General features: G+C 42.8%; 1 protein-coding gene across 1 annotated transcript; it reads left to right on the top strand.

Moving 5' to 3' along the window:
• The first annotated feature begins 3893 nt into the window (after window positions 1-3893).
• On the top strand, window positions 3894-17475 carry SLC25A15 (solute carrier family 25 member 15). Its single transcript, XM_062618922.1, has 7 exons — window positions 3894-4183; window positions 6195-6319; window positions 9455-9713; window positions 14533-14670; window positions 15006-15175; window positions 16210-16368; window positions 17265-17475. The coding sequence occupies exons 2-7, from the start codon at window positions 6265-6267 to the stop codon at window positions 17387-17389; spliced, it is 906 nt and encodes a 301-aa protein (XP_062474906.1). The 5' UTR covers window positions 3894-4183; window positions 6195-6264; the 3' UTR covers window positions 17390-17475.
• Window positions 17476-20072: the final 2597 nt, after the last annotated feature.

Consider the following 20072-nt stretch of genomic DNA (forward strand, 5'->3'; position numbering starts at 1 on the left):
AAGGACAGTTGATTTTTTATGTTAGAGCATAAGCTGCTTTGAGAAATTCAAAAGTTGATTCCTTTACAGCCAGCTAATTCAAATGTCTCTCACCTATCTCTGTAGCTTGTGGTACTGAAAACATTAAATGTAAAACACCAGGTTTCAGCCTGTACAGTGCTTTTGATGCATGGCTGGTTCCATAGTGGTGTTTTGGCACCCAGCTCCTGTTCACTGCCTCACTTCTTGCCATTTTCAGAAGGAGGTTGGGTGCCCAAGGGACCTGACCTCCTTCTGGCTCTGAAGGTCAGAAGACCTTCTCTGCATCCAGCACAGCTGCCGTGCTTTTCCCCTTGTGCTTTCTTTCCAGCTGTGTGGCAGATGTCAGCCCGTAGCTCAGAGGTATGTGTAGGAAGCACAAGCCAGCAAGGGAAAGGGAAAAGAAGACAACCTTCTTTTGTTCTGGACAAAATCTGTCCACATCTAAAGAATAACTGGGCTTATAAATACCAAAGAGATGAAATCTGGTGGTTTTCCAGCCTCCGCTCCAGGATATGCCCATGATGGTTGTGGGGTGTCCAGCCCAGGGACAGAAACATACAGTGGATCTGCCTTGAGGCCAGTAGCTGTTGCTGAGGAAAATGGCTTCCTGCTGTGAGCACAAATACTAATGAGAACCCTGATCTAGCTGAAAAAGATCAGAGGAACTTCAGATATACCAGAAATGCAAAGAAAATATTGGGTCTGGTTCAAGTCAGTCTAAAACCAAATTGCAAACAAAAATCCAGTGAACTGGGAACTGCTGCTGTTGGCCAGCTTCCTCAAACTCTGTCTGACTTGTGGCAGTACTCACTTGCCTGTGTGCTTTTTGTCCTTCAAGGTTGGGGGATTTTGTTGATTTATTTTGTTCGGTTTTGGTTGGTTGTTTTTTTTTTGGGGGGGGGGGGGGGGAGGTTGGTGGTGGTGGTTTTTTTCCTATTGCATGCAACAGCAATTTCAAAGTGACTTTTTTTACCTTTGATACACAAATGTCCCATACTTCCCAGACAAAGATCTTTTAATCTAGGTAACTTCACTAACAAATTACTCTTACTCCTAAAAATACACTCTTTCATCACACTTTCATCCATGCAACTGCTAGTTATCAATGATATTAAGCAATCTAAGGAAAATTATTTATTGTTCAATCAAAGTATAGAAAACAGAACATGGAAGAAGAATTCTCATAGTGCAAAGAAGCATCTTTCCTCCAAAGCCCTATCTCCGTTGTGGCTTACTGTGCTGTAAATCAGACCCATCCTAAGCCAGAACCCTCGAGTACCAGAAAGCACTTCCATATTCCTGCTGAGCACTTACAAACCAAGATCTCTGCACGCATGTCCCATTTCTGCCCTGCCTAAATCTTTTGAGGGGAATTTTGAAATTAAGCTACATGTTGGCCACTACTAGCACCTCCACGCAGAAAGTATGGTTTGGCTTAGTAGACTAAGGGTGCAGGGCGCAGAAACAGCCATGTGGTGGCAATGTGCTCATTGTAGCGCTGCACTTCACAGTCATAAAATATCTCGGGCAACATTTCAAGTACTCTCACCATCTCGGTGTTTTGTACAGGGTCCAAACAAGACCAAGACTGGTGGTCTGCCCGAGGAATGGCATTATGGAGAAACATCCTCAAATACTCCAGGCCTGATGTTTCAGCAGCAAACGGCAAGAGCAGGCAGCATGCAGTTTAATAGCATATTATTTGCAAGCTTCAGTGCATGAGAGTGCTTTTCACTAACTGTGTCTTCCAACAGTCAGGCTAAGAAGGAAGTCAGTACACAGGTCAATTCTTTGACACTAAACAGTGATCTCTAAGTATTTCAGGTCATTTGAGATGCACAGCTAACTCCAACCACTAACTGATTACCACATCTCAGCAATCATTTCTACATTGAAGTCATAAAATCATTTACAATTTGATGTATTGTTTCTAAACCCATTTATAACCTAGCTTGCTCTTCCTTAACAATTGCCATATTTTGAATAATAGCCATAAACCATTAAAAGAATATTTCAAGAAAGTAGCCATGTAGAAAAAACATATCTGAACCCTACAATTAATTAAAAGTGATGAGGGGAAATGTACATTTAGCTTTCTGGTATTTATAACACTTTTTTCTTGGCTTGGGATTTGAAAGTAGGAGCTTGCAGTTTTATTTGATGGAAAACACCATGGATGTAAACACAAATACATAGCTCTGAGGTCTCAATCCATGCAAACACACATGCAGCTCAGCAGGGCTTGAAGGCATACAGCACTGCCCAGAAACACTGCCTGGTCCAGCAGAGTATCTCAAGTATTACTGATCACTGAGGCACATTAGAAACACAGTTCATTTAGCTTTCCATGGGATGCACACTGTCCTGCTGCTCTCAACTGGGCACTGCTTCTACATGCCTTATAGCAAGCACTTCACTTAATTGCTAATCAAAAGAAAAGGGGTAAGGGAGAAGGAGGTAGAGTTCTGTGTAGTTTCAGCTGAGGAAAGTGGTATTAGCCCTCATCACAGTGGTTTAAGCCACTACTGCCCACTTCATATTGCCAAGAACCTAGGAGCACAAAACTGGTGTCTCAGTTTAGGAAGTCACTTGGAGATCAGCAGCAAATTGCTTACAAATGTATATGTCCAATTTAACGAGCTACAGGCCACTGTCATTTATGCACCTATATAGCTAAAGGTTTTAGCAGATGGCAGAGCAGGAACACCTTTTTTATTTGTATCTCCACAATTATTTGACTTTTCAATCCCACTAAAGAGGCAGAAAAAAAAAATCCCTTTACTTTTGTCAGTATCCAAGATGTCAGGTATATAACTGTAGACTGTAGGAGATTGCAAATGCTGTATATTTAAATAGTTGCAAACTTGTATAGCTTAGTCCTCTAATACATGTGTTAAACTTAATGGGAATTTTGTATTTTGGGGAAAAGGGAATCACAGCATCACAGAGTGGTTTGGGTTAGAAAGGACCTTAAAGATCAACTAGTTCCGCATCCAGCCTGGCCTTGAACACTGCCAGGGATGTGCTCAGCAGCAACAGGGTTTCTAGGGGGGGGAAGTGCTACCGGATTCGAGCAGCAGCAGCCGCCCGAGTGTTGGCCTCACAGCCAGGAGCACAGCCACCACCGGGCCCCGGTAGGAGCCTCAGAGCCGCCCTGTCTAGGCCTTGGGGACGGGGGCGCGGTGCTGCGGCCTGTGCACCCCAAACCCGGGTCACTGGCCCCTGGGCGTCTCCCCGCCCGCCCGGAGCCGCCTCCCGGGGCCGGGGGCAGCGCAGGCAGACACCCGCCCAGCGCCTCCCCGGCCCGCGCTTTCCCCGGGCCCGCGGGGGAGCCGCGCCGCGCCGCCTCCCTCGGCCGCCTATATAGAGGCGGCTGCGGGGCGGCTCGGGCCGGCGGTGTGCTGTATGGTGAGTGGGGGGGAAGCGGGAGGCTGCGGCTGTGTGCTTCCCGTTGGGGGGAGGAGCGGACCGGGAAGGAGCGGAGCGGTCTGTGAGAGCCGGGCAGTCCCGCGGCCTGTGGGCTTGCAGGCAAGCCTGGGTTGCGCCGCGGCCTTAGGGCTCAGCGGTATTGAAGCTGCCCCGGAAAGCTGCGGGCAGCCTCCCTGGAGAGACATGAGGCCGGGGGTGCGGGGCTCGGCCGCCTCCTTCCGCGGCGGGCCTCTGCCATCGCCCCTCCAAGCGCAGGCCGGGGCTTTCCTGCGGTGAAAGCGCAGTGTTCTGGGAGCAGGGATCGCCGCCTGTGCAGCCAGGCCTCCCGCTCCGGATGAAACCTGCCCCGCAGCTTTGCCCGTGGTCTGGCCAGTGAAGAGTCCCCTGCACCGGCCCCGCTGCGTGGTTAGTGCGCTGTTGCAGTGCCGCTGGGGCATGGCCTGCTGTGACCTGGGGAGTAGAGTTGTAGCCTGCCTTTGTGGGCTCTTGCAAGGAGCTGTGATACCTTATGGGATTGTCACCTGGTGTTTGATGGCGTGTGTCAGCCGAGAGTAACCTTTGGGGCTGCGGGTGGAGGACTCGGTGGTACCTGTTCCATTTACTAATGCTGTGTTTCCAGGTTTGAGGTCTGGACTCACTTTGGAAGTAGAGCAGTTTTTGCCTTGCTGTATCTACAAGCAGTTTTTTATCTGCTAGTGTGGCTAGAAATAGTTAAAAAAAAAAGGATAGGTATGTACATATATAATACTGGTTTAGTTTTGACTAAGTTGTAAACCTTCTGAAAGCAGAGATGTGATATTATGGATCAGGAAACTAAACTTTCTTGGCTTTTAAGCCCCACATGTTTGTACAGGCATCTCTGGTTTTCCTTTTGCTGCCAAGCTTTCAGTGTGGGTCACTTGGCATGTGCTCCCTTTGGGGACTGGCACAAGTCAGTAAGCACTCGGCATGATGCAGGCAGTGTACATTTTACTGAATGCAGGCAATTGTTGCTTACTAGGAGTTCCCCTCATTCATAGGCTGCCCCACCTAATCTGTTCTTTTCTGCCTTTAAATGAGAAGCAAAACTGGAGTGGTGCGTGAGCACTAATGAGGATAATGAAATGTAACTTGGTCTTGGAGCATAACATGTGGTCTTGAAATAACATGTAGCATACTTTGCTGTCAGTAGTGAAACAGCTCACATCTATAATGATAATTTGGGAATAGTATGTGCATTAGTATAATTTATTACAAGAATAGTGATTGATTTTTTTTAATGCATTATGTTAAGGTTAATGCAACATGTACTGGACATGTGAAGTTACTGCAAACATCTGTGCTTGTCATGTAAAAGTTCTACAAAGGATGAGGTTCATACAGTCTGATTTTTAGTTTTTCTTAATCTTTTAATTTAGCCTATGGGAATTTGTATTTCCTGTTCATATTACCCCAGAATACCTTTTGGCAGGCAACAGGCTTCAGAAGCAGCATTACAGTAGGTAGAAGAATGAAAAAAATCCCGTGAATTGATGTACTGTGCTTGAAGCCAGGCTTAAAAGTCAGTGGGGGGCTGATTCATGTGTGTATTTGTGTGTTTGTTAAGACTCATGCAACATTTTTGACAGCACCACTTGCCAAGTGTCTTGCTCAGAAACAGGGTTCTGGAACAGTGAGAGATCATTGACTCAGTGATCTTACTCCAGATAAGCAAGCTTGTTTTAGCTGCTCACCCAGTGAAAGCACCTTGCTGCAAACTTGAGAACTGAATTAATTTGAATGATTTATTTGAAAGTGTTGCCTTTGTATTTCTGCTTTCCAGCTGCCTTCCTGAAAGTTGAGGTGTAATTCTTATTTATAATGTGCTATTGTGTGAGAGACTTGCACTGGGAACGTGACAGCCAGAAACAATTCTAGGTGTTCATATTCATTCGCTTTCTACTCATATTTTCTGAGAGCCACATAGAAATACCTGATGTGTCTTAATTTATAGTTTTCTTGGCTGCTGTTCACGATGATGAGAGCAATTCTGTTTTGCTCTATAGGTGGGGAGCTGAGATGGGGTGGGGTAATATTCTTGCCAGCTAGCCTTATACACCTGATGGAGACTATGTTTCTATGAGAAAGCACAGACCCAACTAGGTTGGAAAAGACCTTCAAGATCATCAGGTCCAACCTTTACCCCAGCACTGCGAAGTCCACCACGAAACCGTATCACTGAGGCCCTCATCTTCACGGTTTTGAACACTTCCAGGGACGGTGATTCCACCTGGGCAGCCTGTTCCAATGCCTGACCACCCTCTCGGTGAAGAAATTTTACCTAATATCCAGTCTTAAGTATCCCGTGGTGCAGCTTGAGGCCGTTGCCTCTTGTCCTGTCACTCTTTTACTTGGAAAAGGAGATCAGCCACGTCCTCTCTCCATTCTCCTTTCAGGCAGTTGTAGAGATGGAAAGGTAATGCTCAACACTCTTTCCTGGAGGTACTCTGCTTTCATTTGAGAGATCCAGGGAGACTAGAAGCTGGAAAGCCCAAGTAATTTGAAGCTGGGCAGTGATACTCCAGAGGACTTGTATAATGTGGCAAGACTAGTCAGTCAAATTACAAATATGCCAAGTCGCAGTCTTGGGGACAAGCATTTTCTGCCTCTAAATGGCATTGAAGAAGGTAAATTGAAGAGTGGAAGTGAAAGCATTCATGTGATGCTTCTACCTGTCAGTTATTGTGACAAATCATGTATGCTACATCTTTCTTTTCCCTCAGGAGACAAGTACCTCCACATCTGCCAGGAAAGGGGAGACTTCACTCTGAAGTAACTGATAAACAAGTTTGAAGCATGAAGATCAACTCTGCTATTCAGGCTGCTATTGACCTCACAGCAGGAGCTGCAGGTAATGCTGGAGAGAACTTAATTGCACAGAATTTCTTAGGGACAGTTTCAGTGCCTCTGACAACTGTAAAAGCAGTTTCCTGATGCTATAAAAAGCCTCACTTTCCGTGTTTTAAGGACATTGAGATGAAGCAGTTGAACTCAGCCAGTGTTGTAACTGCATCACTATTGCTGCTCCCTAGTGAAACCCCTGCCACACAGTGGAGGTGTAACCCTTATTTCAGACTAGAGTTTTCCAGAGGAAGGTTTAAGTTTCAGTGTTGGTTCTTACACTTACAGGAGTTTAAAAATCAGTCACAAGTAGAATTTTGGAATGAACTCAACTGTGTGAGTGATTGAGGTGCTGCTTTTGTCACAGGAACACTCTGTAACCAAACTGGGCAAGAAGAGGCTATCTGAAGAGTTACTGGCTCAGACAACATCCCGGTGTGAATCTTTAAAAGCTGGGAAGCTCAGTAATAGGACTGATGATGATGAACTCACTTAACGAACTTCCCCTTCAGTCTGGTCTGTGATATAAAGTTTTGTTGGACCACTTGTGACAGTCACAAATGTGGAAGCAGTTTCATTGTCTCATTAACATGACCATGTTGGTAATGTCTGTGGCTGACAGATTAATTATTTACCTCTACCAGAGAAAAGGGGTCTCTCACTCAAGCTGGCAGTGTTTTATCAGGAAAGGAGGAAGGGAAGATTTGTCTAATGATACTGTTCTGTGCCCACATTCAGGCTAACAGGGCATGCGCTTGAGGTTTGCCTGGGTTTTGGCAGTAGAGAATCTTCGAACTAATTATGCTGATTTCTTCTCTGGTATAGTTCTTTCTTCAGACAGGATGGAGGAATTCAGACCTTTTTCAGCATGACTTCAGTAATCCTAAATCATTGTTCTTGTTCTTTTTCTTTGCTACTTTACTCTGCAGTAAAGATGCAGCTTTACTGTTCCTCTAATATTTATTTCCCATATTATTTCCACATACTTGCTTTGTATTGCTTATGTTCATTGGTAGTGCTCATTTCTGTGTTAGGCGTGTGTCTGCACCCTTTAGAGAGTGTATTTAACTAGTTAAACAGGTAGTTCCTCCAGCAAATGCGTGACCTGGTTTTACCTTTCTCTCTGAATGCAGTCTCCACTAGCTGATAAGTAATGACATACAGGGGCAAGTACATTCTGAACAAGAATAAATAAATCATTTAGCTGCCTGTGGGTCAAAGTCCTTTGCCTAGGATCTGAGCAACCTCTGATCACTTCTTTGATTAAGTAGGACTCTTTCTCCACTGTTCCCATCTTACTATGAGAGCTGCATTTTTCTAAATGTTCAGGCAGGGTTGACTAATTTTTTTTCTGGTTTATTTGGTTTTGTTGTTTAGATTTTTTTAGATTCCTTATTCCTGGCTAGAAGAATTATTCTTCCCTTTAATAGTTCAGACATTAACTGGGACTCTTGGTCTTTACCTTGAGGTAGAAGTTCATGGCTGGTGTTTACTTGTGCCACCTCCAATAAGGAGAGTCCTTTCTCTTTTTGGAACAGCTATTCAGAGTCAACTCCCAATTTTTAAGCTTTGCATTCCCAAGACCATGCCTGGATTTCTTGGGCTTCTTCCAACAGTTGCTGTTCTATACATGTGAATGTTTTACATCTGCCTTCACATAGGAACCTAGTATTTGTCCTGTAGATTAACATCTAGGTGACTTCTGTGCACATAACATTGGCTAAGCCCTTCCAGCTCTGCTTTTCATCTGAGGCTTCCATGAATGTTACTGGTCTGAGCCAGCTGCTACTCTCCTTGGTTATCTGTTCCAGAGCAAGAAGCTGTTTGTGCTTCTTTGCATGATTTGCACTCAAGCTTTTAATGATCCATCTGATTGAGAATGAGGTTTAATGGCAGTTAGATCTTGAGCAACAACTATGTGACACAAATGTGTTTGCAAAGAGTAAAAGTAATTGAAAATACTCCTGGTTAAACAAATGCTTAGTCTTCCTCTCCCCACTTAGAAGAAAAATAACTAATTTTAATTGGATTCATACATTTGTTCCTATTTTAGTTTCTTTACAGTATCTGCATTTGCAGATAATTATTTCAATTTCATAGATGAAAAGGCATCTCGTTAACTTGCCCTCTTTAAGGTATAAGCATGTCAACTGTGCTTTCATTAAAGATCAGCTTCTAGTTTAGGATGGTTCTTTTATCCTTTTTTGGTTATTTTGGTCTAGGATGGTTCTTTTACTAGAAAAGCAAAACTATAAAGTCTATATAAGGTACACCTATTCTATGCTTTCTGCTAGGTGTTGGCTTCTAACAGGTTGCTGTCAGCATACACTGGTATTTTTTACTGAAAAAGTGTAATGTTAGCTCTTTCTGCAGATTACTGAATTGAGTTGGATCTGTGGAAGAACAGATTTGCACTGTTGACAAAGTGGTGGTTGATGAAACTGATGGAAATATTTTGAGTTTTCAGGGTATTGACCTTGCTCTTGAGTTTGGAAAAGATTACACAATAAGAAACTTTGCCCTTTTCCAGCTTATACTGGACACTATATTCCAGAATGTAGGAATAAACGTACATAAAAATCATCTGGAGTTTTGAAGTAAAGGGCTTGAGCCTTTGGTTATCAATTCACAGTGTTTCATCAGTTTTTGACACTCTCAGCAGTATTCTCTTGTCCTGGAGGAATCTTTGCCTCACTTGATAACAAATCTTCCATTTTTTTTTTTTTATTATCAAGAGAACATGAAATCAGATGGTTTTTGATTTTGTGATTCACTGCAGAAATGAGAAAAGGAAAATGCTGCTTTAACTCGTTAACACAAGTGACTTGATTGCAGAACAATACCTCTAATTCGGAACCATTTATGTAAGTGATCAGATTCATTTAGTTGCCTGCTTTGAGGAAAGTAAAGAAATGTTTAATGAGAATCAAGCTGTTACTGCTCTTATGCCTGATTTTTCTTCTTTGGGTAACTAAACCCACCACTGACAATCGCTGCCATTGTGTTAAAATCAGTGCACTTGTCTTTTCCTTTGGAGAATTAACTCATCTTTTTCTGTGTAATTTTGCTAATAATGGTGTTTGTGTGTAGATGTTTGAGTTGTGGTAACCTTCAGCCACCCTCGTAACTTCCACTGCTTGCTTAGGTGGGACAGCATGCGTGGTGACTGGCCAGCCCTTTGACACTGCAAAGGTGAAGATGCAGACATTCCCGGACATGTACAAAGGATTTGTGGACTGTTTCGTGACAACCTATAAGCAAGTGGGGTTTCGAGGCTTCTACCAGGGAACCACACCAGCACTTCTAGCCAACATCGCGGAGAACTCCGTTCTGTTCATGTGCTATGGATTTTGCCAACAGATTGTGAGAAGAATTGTTGGAGTAGACAGGAAAACAGAGCTCAGGTTAGTAATAGAAATCTGCTTCACATTTTAAAATAAATAAATAAAAAATCATGCAACTATTGTACTGTCAGGGTGCAGCTGATGTCCTAGACCTGCCTCTGCCAGTATGCACTGTAGTAAGCTTTGTGCTAGGATACAGTGCTTAACTGCAACAGAGCCATCTACTTGTCACTGCAGCTGCCTAGTTTAGATAACCACAAGTTAACTGGAATACTTAAGACCGAGAATGTCCTTACCAAAGGGACTGAGCATTGCAACACCTGAAAGTTGCTATTCCCTTGATCTCTAGCTGTTCTGATTTTGCAGGGGAAGTAGTGGCCCTTCTCTTAGGGGGGTGTACTAAGGGGAAAGAGCACTTTTCTAATATTGTCTTTATTCAAGTTTCAAAAGCTTGAATGGAATGGTGTCAAGACCAAATGTTTAGTTTTACGGTGTGACTGGCAATAAGTGGTTATCTGAAGAATGACAAGGGATTGTTTAATACTCTGAGTCCTCTGACAGGCTGTGTTCTTAGTTCAGAGGATTTATTTATCATGGTATGATCCCATCAGTAACTGGACAACAGCACTTGTCCAGTCTCCTCTAGAATTCTTGAAAGTTCCTTGCATCTGCAGTATGCTTTGGCAGAGTTCTGCAGGTGATAGCCATTAGTTCTGTAACCGTTGATCCATAGCCACTGTCTGCATGCTACCTGGGATCTTGCAGACCTCTATCCATTGCTCTGTGCCCCTCTTCCCATCTGAGTATTTTCCTGGATGGAAGGATCCCAGCCCTCCTAGCCAGTGAGCACTGAATCTGTTCACAGAATCACCGAATCATTAGGGTTGGAAGGGACCTCTGGAGATCATCTAGTCCAACCCCACTGCCAAGACAGTGCCACTTAGAGCATGTTACTCAGGAACGTGTCCAAGAGCATTTTGAATGTCTCCAGTGAGGGAGACTCCACAGCCTGCCTGGGCAGCTCTGCCACTCTCAATGTAAAGAATTTCTTCCTCATGTTGAAGTGAAATTTCTTGTATTTTAGTTTATGGCCATTGCTCCTTGTACTGTCACAGGGCACCACTGGAAAGAGTCTGGTGCCATCCTCCTGGCACCCGCCTTTGAGATATTTATATGCATTAATGAGATCCCCTCTCAGTCTCCTCTAGGCTAAACAGGCCCAGCTCCTGCAATCTCTTCTCGTAAGAGAGATGTTCCTGTAGCTGTCTTTGTCTTTCTCTGGAACTCTTGTAATTGTACTGTGTCTGGGCTTCTAGCTGGTAAGACCAGAGCTGTGCGGGGTATTCAGGGTGTGATCACGTCATGGATGTATGCACTGGCATAACAATTGTCATCTTTCTAGCTAGGATGGCTTTTCTCCAGGTGCACTACTCTAGAGCCGTCAGTGGTCCAGCAGTCTGTGTGCCTTACTGTTGCCCATTTCTCAAGGTATATCGTCTGTGCAGCACTGAGAGTATCTGCACCTCCTCCATCCTTGTGCTGTTCCACAATGTATAAAAGACTTCTCATACTGTCCTAACTCCATTCAGAGAGTGATGCAAGGTTAACCACACTTAGCTTTTTATTAATAGCTGTGTTCTGCCTCTGTCACATGTATCCAAGTAGAGGTAGCTGAGGAGGCCTTAATTCTCCATTTAAGATCTCTGCCATGATATGTGTAGCTATCTAGGTACAAGACAAATATTTTAAAGTGGCATTAAGTGAGGTGTTCTTCTGTCACATATTAAGATATGCTGTATCTTAAGACTGAGGCCAACTATGAGGGAGTATGAAGTGATGAGGAAACAAATTATATTAATTGCTTTCTACTTGCATTCTTTTTCACTGTTTTCTGGTAGTTGAGATCTCAGCTGAGACAGAACTGTTTCCACTTTCTTAGATCAGCTTACAGACCCCTTATCTTATTCTACCCACTAAAATGAGGAAGCAGGCCTACCAACAGCATGCTTTGCTTCTTAACTATGTTTTGCGATCCTTTTGGGAGGTAGACCACAGGTTTGCAGGGGTCCTAGGATCATCTCTTGATGTGACTGAGACAGCATGTTTATGGTGCATGTAGGAGAGGTAGCGCAGGAAGCTTTCAAACAGTGTGCATATGGGTACTACTCCGTGTCTTTGGAGTAGGATGCAGAATGGGAAGTTAATTTGAGTACGTAGTAATAGCAAGTACTTCTGACATCTGACCCTTCTTTCCTTGGTCAGGTAGTGGTACTTTCCAGATCCAGGATGGCTGTTTAATGCATCATTGATTGAAGAGCAAATAGTGTGACAGCATGGCTGTGCTAGGACAAAACACTTAAAGGGTTTAAGCTTACTTGAAAGATTTCTCCCTTTGTGCTGTTCCCTTGATCTCTTCACCTGTAGGGACATCTTACAGGTGCATGTGTGAGAGAATTGTATTGACATGGCCTGCAGTGGCGCCCTGAGTTACATGTAGCCTGTCCAGGACATTCATACTCATTGTGGGAGAGTTGGAAAGTCTTTGTAGTGTGCTGTAAGGGTGGGAAGAAACCCTGATGAGGTGGCTAACCTTGAGACACGAAGTTAATAACTATAATTGCCTTCATTGCCTCTGCTGTTTAAAAACGTCATACTGTCTTCGCCTGAATAAGCAAATCTATCAAGTCACAAACTGAGGTGAACCTGACCATTTTTCTTACCCATATATAAGAAATTCCTTGTCACTTTCCCATTATTTTATAATGTTTGAGATGTCTCAAATCCAGTTATAATAGTTTGGTTTTGCTCACTTTTCAGTTGTAGCTTTAAGCAACTTGGAAATAAGCTTCCCTGGCCTCCCTGTGTTTAGGGATACCCTGGTCAGTGTGTGAAGCCTTGCAAGCAGTTACAAGGACAGTTACAAAACAACACGTTTTCAAGTTAGGGGAATAAATGCCACTAACGCATGAATCAGAGAAAACAAATGGAGAGAAAAATGCTAAGTTCCTTTTATCTTTAACATCTATTAGTCCAACCATTTAATTCCATGCTAAAGCCTAAACTGAGATAACCAGAGAAGTGCTAAAATCCATTTGTCTTTAAATGCCCATTTAGTCTGACCAAACTGATCTCATTCTGCGCCAAAATCTGAACTGGAATAACTGTTATCCTTGTTCACCTCAGTCTGACTTTCTCAGTACATGACTGGTCATCTTCAGCATGTAATTTTCTTTGGAGGAAAAAGAAGTCCACCAAGATTAATGCCTTTTATAGAAGCAGCAGCAGTGTAAGGGCAGAATTCTGGCTCCTGTGATGTGTGATCAAAACTCTCCCATCCAGAACAAATACTGAATTAGGCATTGTGAGTTGAAAGGTAACTCAAAGAGGATTCAAGGCTTATCATTTCTGCAGTGAGGTTCATGGTATTAAAGACCAAAGCCTAAACAGTGGATCTAGTTGAATTTGTATGTAGAACTAAACATTAACAGGCAAAAGTAGAGAAGATCTGAATTATGGATAAATCTATTCTTTTATGTACATGTGACAGAATTCCTTTCATCTGATAGCATCTGATTTTTTTCTCTCCTGAAGGACAAAGGATCCTGTGCACTCTTTAGTGCATAGTTAGAAGGTACCTATTCCATATTTTCTTATCCTTATTTTTCAGAGTGTAACCTTACTGCCTTGCTCTAGCTCATAACTTAATTACTGCAGGGCTCAGCCACATACTGTATTTTTAACTCTGCATTCCTCTTGTCTTGAACTTTAGTGGGTTGCATTTCAGATCTCTGTTTTGCCAAGCTCATACTGCAAGAGGGCTATGCAATGAATGTTGTCATTTCTTATTTACTGCATATTATTCAGATGCTGCTCTGCAGGCAGTTACTGATTCCTCCCACTTTGACAGTTCTAGTCACTGCTGTATCTGAATATGTCACAAGCTTTGCTTCATGTCACAGCTTTAGTTCTGTGATGCTTCTGTAAGACAAAAAGCTGTAGCTTTAATCTCCAATACTACAGATGTATGAAACTGCTGGACACAGGGAAAACATCTCCTTTGTATGGAAAGAATTTCTGTGTCCCAGTGAGGTCAGGCTCAGCTGACTCCCCAGGAAAGAAGAGAGAAGCTCCACTTGTTCTGTGCTATTGTGCAGGTCTTGTCTAGCACACCAGTGTTTGTAGGAGCCTGTTTAGAGCTATGTCATACTCATAAAGCAGTACGAGTCTGAGTCTTTGAGTCGTGGCAGTTTAGCGGCCCAGACTTGACGATTTCACCACAAAGTAAGCCCTAGTTTTGGAATACTGTGAGTCAGTGTAGATTACAGTGCTGTCTTGTTCAGTGGTGTGGTTTGTTTGTGCTGCCTCTGATTCACGTAGTTTTGTCCATGACAGCACATCCATAGAATATTATAGTGGTCCCTTATGTCTTGCTTACAGATTTCTAGCATCTTCCACTGAAAACCTGTATTAATACTGGCAAGGTGACTTTAAAAACACTGATCTTTATATGAGGTGATTATTGTTCTTTTTGAGTACCAAGAAGTTGTCCAATAAAACAAGTCTATGGAAATATTTATAAAAATCTAAGAAGGCAAAGATTTGATAGCGCTTATTGTGCAGCAGTCACTGAAGTGTAGCAAAAAGGGTAAAGGTTGGAGCTTATCTTCAAGTGTCTTTGAGCTGTGTATGAAGATGAAATGAGCTAGGTTTTTATCTGACTAGTTCAGATAACTGATGTCTTCCTGGAGATTCTTTCCCTCAAGACTGTCAGTTTGTCTTGATATTTAGAGTACAGGTTCAGGGAGCTGATCACAGGTGCAGTGGTTCCACTGCACTCGGGGTCAGTGCCCAAATAACTTCAGCAGTTTCTCTCTCACAGTGATCTGCAGAATGCTGGTGCAGGCTCCTTTGCCTCTGCCTTTGCCACCCTTGTCCTCTGTCCTACAGAGCTGGTGAAGTGCCGGCTGCAGGCCATGCATGAAATGCAGTTGTCAGGAAAGATAATCCAGGGACACAAGTAAGTATACTGTTTACAAGTAAGTATTCAGTATCTCTGAAACCCTTTTATGTGTATCTTTTATTTTTGTGTATCGGTTCAGGGTCACATTTGTAAGTCTGTTAACCAGACAAGAGCTGTGCCTGGGAGGGTTGCAGCCTGGGGATTTTTCATGTATTGGTAAAGCTGGATGCCAGTGAGGGGCTCCCAGCAGGATCTTGTTCTAAGTCTTACCTGAATTCTGGTGTCTGTGCAATGGATCTAACCCTTAACTGTTACTGCAGTTGCCAGTTGTTCTGTAACCTTCTCATTATCTGCCTATTAAACATCACTAACTGGATCAACCTCTCTATCAGTACAGTTTGGTCAGTAGTGAAGGGTGTTATTCAAAAGGATGGTCCCCTTGGATTTTACCGTGGCCTGTCGAGCACTTTGCTGCGGGAAGTCCCAGGCTATTTCTTCTTCTTTGGAGGGTATGAACTGAGCCGGACTTTCTTTGCCTCTGGGAGATCAAAAGATGAATTAGGTATGGTGCCTCTTTTTCCATGTGGATTTTAGCATGCTGTTGTGGGGGACATAAAGGAGAGGGGGGGCATATCTTCCCTGAAAATACACTAATGAGGCACAGCAGCTATAAAGTAAAATGAAGGAAACTAGGCATCCAAAATATGGAGTTCTGCGTTTTGTGTGTATATATAGTAATGAATTCTTGAAGTGACCACTTTGCAACAGAGCAGTATTTTAAATGAAGAATAAATACACTGAGCTAACATTAACACTATGAAAATACCTAAATGTCTGACCCTGATGTAACACAACTCTGAACTATTTCATTTCAGTGGCTGTTTAGAGAGAATCTGAAGTCTTTAGCTATATCAGGTGTGTTCAACTGTATGCTGAAATGTGTGCTGACCATGAGATGTAATGACAATGCTAGTGAGAGAACACTGAAAATTAGACATGAACAAATGAGAGGCCAGAATAAAGATGGTTTGTCTCCTGCTGAAAGACTGAACAGTCATACTTTGTCTTGATGTTAAAATTTCAGTCAAGATTTCAGCTGCACACATTCTCTTGTTGTAAACAAATACCTGGTCTGAAACACAAAATGAGGGTTGCATTATGAAAAATGACTGGCCACAAAGTAACTTCACTGTACCAATAAATCTCTGTATAGGTGATTAGTGACCTTGTGTGAAACAGTTTAGAGTAACATCAGTTAGCCTTCAAAAGTGATTACAAGTGTGAAAGGAAAGGAGTTAATTTAGTTAATAGTCAGAAGAGAATTCCAAGTTATGCTTATTTAGCATGGCCAGTAATCTAAGAAGCACTCCTTATAACCTTTGAGCTTTCTAGTTAGATTTGCAACTTACCAGTGGCTTAAGATTAACTTCAAGGCTTGTAGGGGAGCAGAAACTTTTGTCATAAGCCGGTTCCTTTGATAAGCAGGTTCCTTTGATAAGCAGGTTTTCTTCTGTTTCTATAGATGAAATAAATAATGTGATATTTATGTTGGTGAATATTTCTGTGGTGTTTATAAAACGTATTTCTTAACTTTAGGTCCCATTCCTCTGCTACTAAGTGGAGGTTTTGGAGGCAGCTGTCTGTGGATTGCTGTGTATCCTGTGGACTGTGTCAAATCTAGAATTCAGGTTCTTTCAATGGCTGGAAAACAGACAGGCTTTATGGGAACATTTGTAACTGTTGTGAGAACTGAAGGTGAGTATGCAGCATATCAACTGCATCTCTAGGGCTGCACATTGAAATCTCTACCCTCCCCAAACACAAAAAAAATTGCTTAAGAAATGTCCACTGATAATGTGTTGGAGACACTTCTAACTAACAGAAATACTGATGCCTTATGTAGTCTGGACAGCTTGGAATCTAGAAATTGAGACCATGCCTCTTGGTTCAGGAAACAATTCACTTAAAGCTAACAAAAGCTCAGTAGGCATTAAAAGCAGATAAAGGAATGAGCTCTATTCCCCATGACCAAACCTGTCCATGAAAATTGAAGGGACTGGTTCAAATTCAGAATAAAATTTTTTTCACCTCTAGAAGTTAATACATGGCTGACTGAGGGCTGTTTGATAAATCAGGCCTATCTAGCCTGGCAACTTGGGGCATCTACCTCAGTGCCCAATCTCTGGAAAAGACCCGTGCCATGCGCTTCCGAAGACAGTGTAAGAATGTATGTGGCAGCAGATATGAATGCTAGCCCTGTTGCTAGGGAAGATACTCACCAGAGCAGGAGTCTGACCTGGGGCACAGCTCCAATATAATCCTGCTGTTCTTTCTGTTCCCTTTTGCCTGCTGTGGTGTAGCTGCTGCGACCCATATCCTCAGATGACCAGGGTGGCCTTCTGAAGACCCTGTCATACCTAAGATGAGCTTCAAACATAAGCACTTAAATGGCTAAACTCATGTTACAACTCTAGATGCTCTGGGCATATCAATATCCAGTAACGCTGCAGTTAGCAGCTACACGAGTGAGTTCAGCACTCTGTGCCCCTAAAGGCAGAAGCATTACTTCAGTATCCTTTGAAGGTACAAGCAGTGGTTAATGCAGATAGGCAGGTAAATAAATTGCTAACTGGCTCTGATTTCATTTCCAGGTGTACTTGCCTTGTATTCTGGACTGAAGCCAACTATGATCCGTGCATTTGTGGCCAATGGGGCACTGTTCCTTGCCTATGAGTACAGCCGAAAACTTATGATGAAACAAGTAGATTCTTACTGATACCTTCTAGCAGGTGGAAAATGAAAAGCTGTTTAAGGATCACTTAAGTAAAGGATCAAAAACCTGTAGATCACATCATGGTCTGAGCAGGAACTCAGCTGCAGTTTAAAATTTGTAATCTTTTAAATTCAGGTGATTTTATAGAGATAGGTACATTCTGATTGAATTGGCCCAGCAGAACTATCTCCATCTTGCAGATTCTGCACTTAGGTACATTACATGTCATAATGTATTTTCCTGACCTGTAATGGTGCTGAAAAAAAAGACTTACGTTGACCTCCTGTTGGGTTTACTGTAACATGCAGTGGTGGGCTGTGACTTATTCAAGCAAAAGCACTGCTTCTAAGGCTGTGCTGTGGTGGTGAATTCTCCCATTGTTGCTATCAAGTGTCTGACTCTAAAGCACAGCAGTCATATCTAATGTTGGTGAATATGGCTTACTTATGCAGATCCCTCAGCTTGACTCCTGCCCTTCTTCCCTGTGACTTTCCAAGGTCACAGCAGTTGGTGTCTGCCTGTGTACTCTGTCCAAGTAAATGGGCTTACAGAAGTAGGAAGTGTTCACGCCCTGCCTTGTACTTATCTGACTTAAGAGTCAGAGACCTGCCTGCATTTGAGATAAAGACATGTAGTTACTGGATTTAAGGAGTTCATGCAGCATCTCATTATTTTTCAAGTCCTTTCAAGTGCTGGAGTATGCTGAGCACCTCTGAATTGAGCACTTAAACTAAGGGAGACTGCTGGAAACAGCTGCTGGCTCTGAGCACAGAATTGTAACTGTGCAAGCTCGTGTCTGAGTCACCTTGACATGCATGAGTCCATGTGCTTGGAAGATGGGATGCCAAAGAGGAGCAGGAAGCCAGAACTGAGTTTTTAAAAGCAACTGATGCTATGGTCTCTGTGGTGTAGCACACAGTTGCTTGGGCTGGAGTCCTGCCATTTGCTGTTATCTATTCAACAGAGTGGAAAAAGCTCATATGACTGGATAGCTTATATCACCTTCAGGCCTGGGGGCATGCCTGCTTGGTCATGCTACTTGGTGAAATACATAGTTAGTGTTACCCAAAATGATGTTACACCTATTTCTAGATGCCACTTTAATTTTTTTAAAGAGGATGCTCTTTATACAAGCATGCTGTGCCTTGTAAGAAGCAGCTACTGCAAAGGCAGAGCAGGTCTCAACAATACAATTCAGGATTGAGGAGTTGTACAGAGGGATGGTCGTAGGGTTTAAGTGTCAGTCTATGCCTGTGGAGAACACAGAGCCATTTGACCCATCATGATCATCCTTGGTATGCACAGGGTACCAGCTTGTCACAGCAACTGGAGTTTGTCAGTGACTGGCAACAGCTGCAGCTCTAACAGCTCAGTTCTGCATGTTACAGTTCTCCTTTCAGATTCTAGAAATGGGAAAAAGCTTTAGGTACAGATGAAAGCATCTCAGTACCAACTGCCTCTTGCAGTAGAGCCAGGGTTCACTTAACACTGCACTGTTACAGCCTTCTTGATGAAAGGCATGTGCTGCAGTTCCAGAAACTCTTGCCTCTCCAGCCTTCCTGTGCAGCAGGAACTGTTCATCTCCCTTTCATACACCCATGAGAAGAGGCAGTTTTAAAGCAGGACATGGCTGAAGAATCTTCAGTGACTACTGCACCAATTTACCTTGCTTGACTGGTGCACATGGGGAATGATACTGTGCATCATCAGTACTTTATACCAAATGTTCAGATAATTCAGGTAGGAAGATGAGGCTTTAACAGAGTTGCTAGACTGTCCCTTTCCAAAGTTGTACTATTTCTCTTGGGTAGAGATTTACATGCGCTTCTGCCAGTTACAAAAAGGCAAGGACTGACTCCAGATCAGTGGAATACCTCAATCTATTTCTTAGATTTGTCTTTGCTTTCATTTTTTAAAGCTCATGGTTGCAGTTTTTAATACAAAAGTTGAAGCTTCAAAAGAAGCAGGGTATTTAGAACTGAACATACAAGAAGAAGCCCGTGGCTGAAATAAACAGGCAGTTTGAGTTTCTTGTTTGAAGGTGATGTAAGCAGTAATTTTTCTGGTCACAGCTACTTCAGCTGTAACATGTATCAGTTGTTCAGCTAAGAACTTCATGATGTTGGTACAGGATTTCATGGTAATAAAGTCTGATTTGATTAACTGAGTGCCTGACAGTTGTTTGTGCAACAATGCTTAACAAGCTTGTCTTGCTGAGGTGCAAAGAGAGGTTGAAGTCAGTATCACTACTCTTCCAGAATCAAAGTGCTTTTGCAATCAGTGGATGGAAAAAGCCCTTAAAACCACACCTCTAACAAGGTGCTGTGAAACAACTGCAGATTTTTCTTAACCTACTATGGAAAATAAAGCCTCTAGTTCACCTTTTGGCCTAGTGCTTTGTTAATACCAGTCAGTTGTAATATTAAGGTTCAACTCAACTTCCAAGTTCTTAGATTGCAGATTGGCATGATACACACTGTAAGGTTAAGTCTCCTGCCAGCATTACCATCTTCTGAGCAGTGGTTCTTGGTTCTCAGGAAAAATGTTACACAGTTTGTTACTCATTCCTGTTTAAACAGGAATCAACAGCAACCTGACTTGCTGTTTCAGCCTTCACTGCTGCTATACAGATTAGTTTACTCCATAGGCAGGAAGACAGCTGTCCTTAACTGCCGTACAAGCTCTC

This window comes from Pezoporus occidentalis, unplaced genomic scaffold, assembly GCF_034315485.1.
Source record: "Pezoporus occidentalis ecotype Australia unplaced genomic scaffold, CSIRO_AGI_Poc_V1 ctg207, whole genome shotgun sequence".
In the NCBI taxonomy this organism is placed as follows: Eukaryota; Metazoa; Chordata; class Aves; order Psittaciformes; family Psittacidae; genus Pezoporus; species Pezoporus occidentalis.

Excerpts from the sequence above, each read along its gene's own strand:
- SLC25A15 (XM_062618922.1), top strand. The coding sequence starts at position 6,265 with ATGAAGATCAACTCTGCTATTCAGGCTGCTATTGACCTCACAGCAGGA. Across the intron at positions 6,320-9,454 it reads CCTCACAGCAGGAGCTGCAG|GTGGGACAGCATGCGTGGTG; the intron begins GTAATGCTGGAG and ends CTGCTTGCTTAG. Across the intron at positions 16,369-17,264 it reads AACTGTTGTGAGAACTGAAG|GTGTACTTGCCTTGTATTCT; the intron begins GTGAGTATGCAG and ends TTTCATTTCCAG.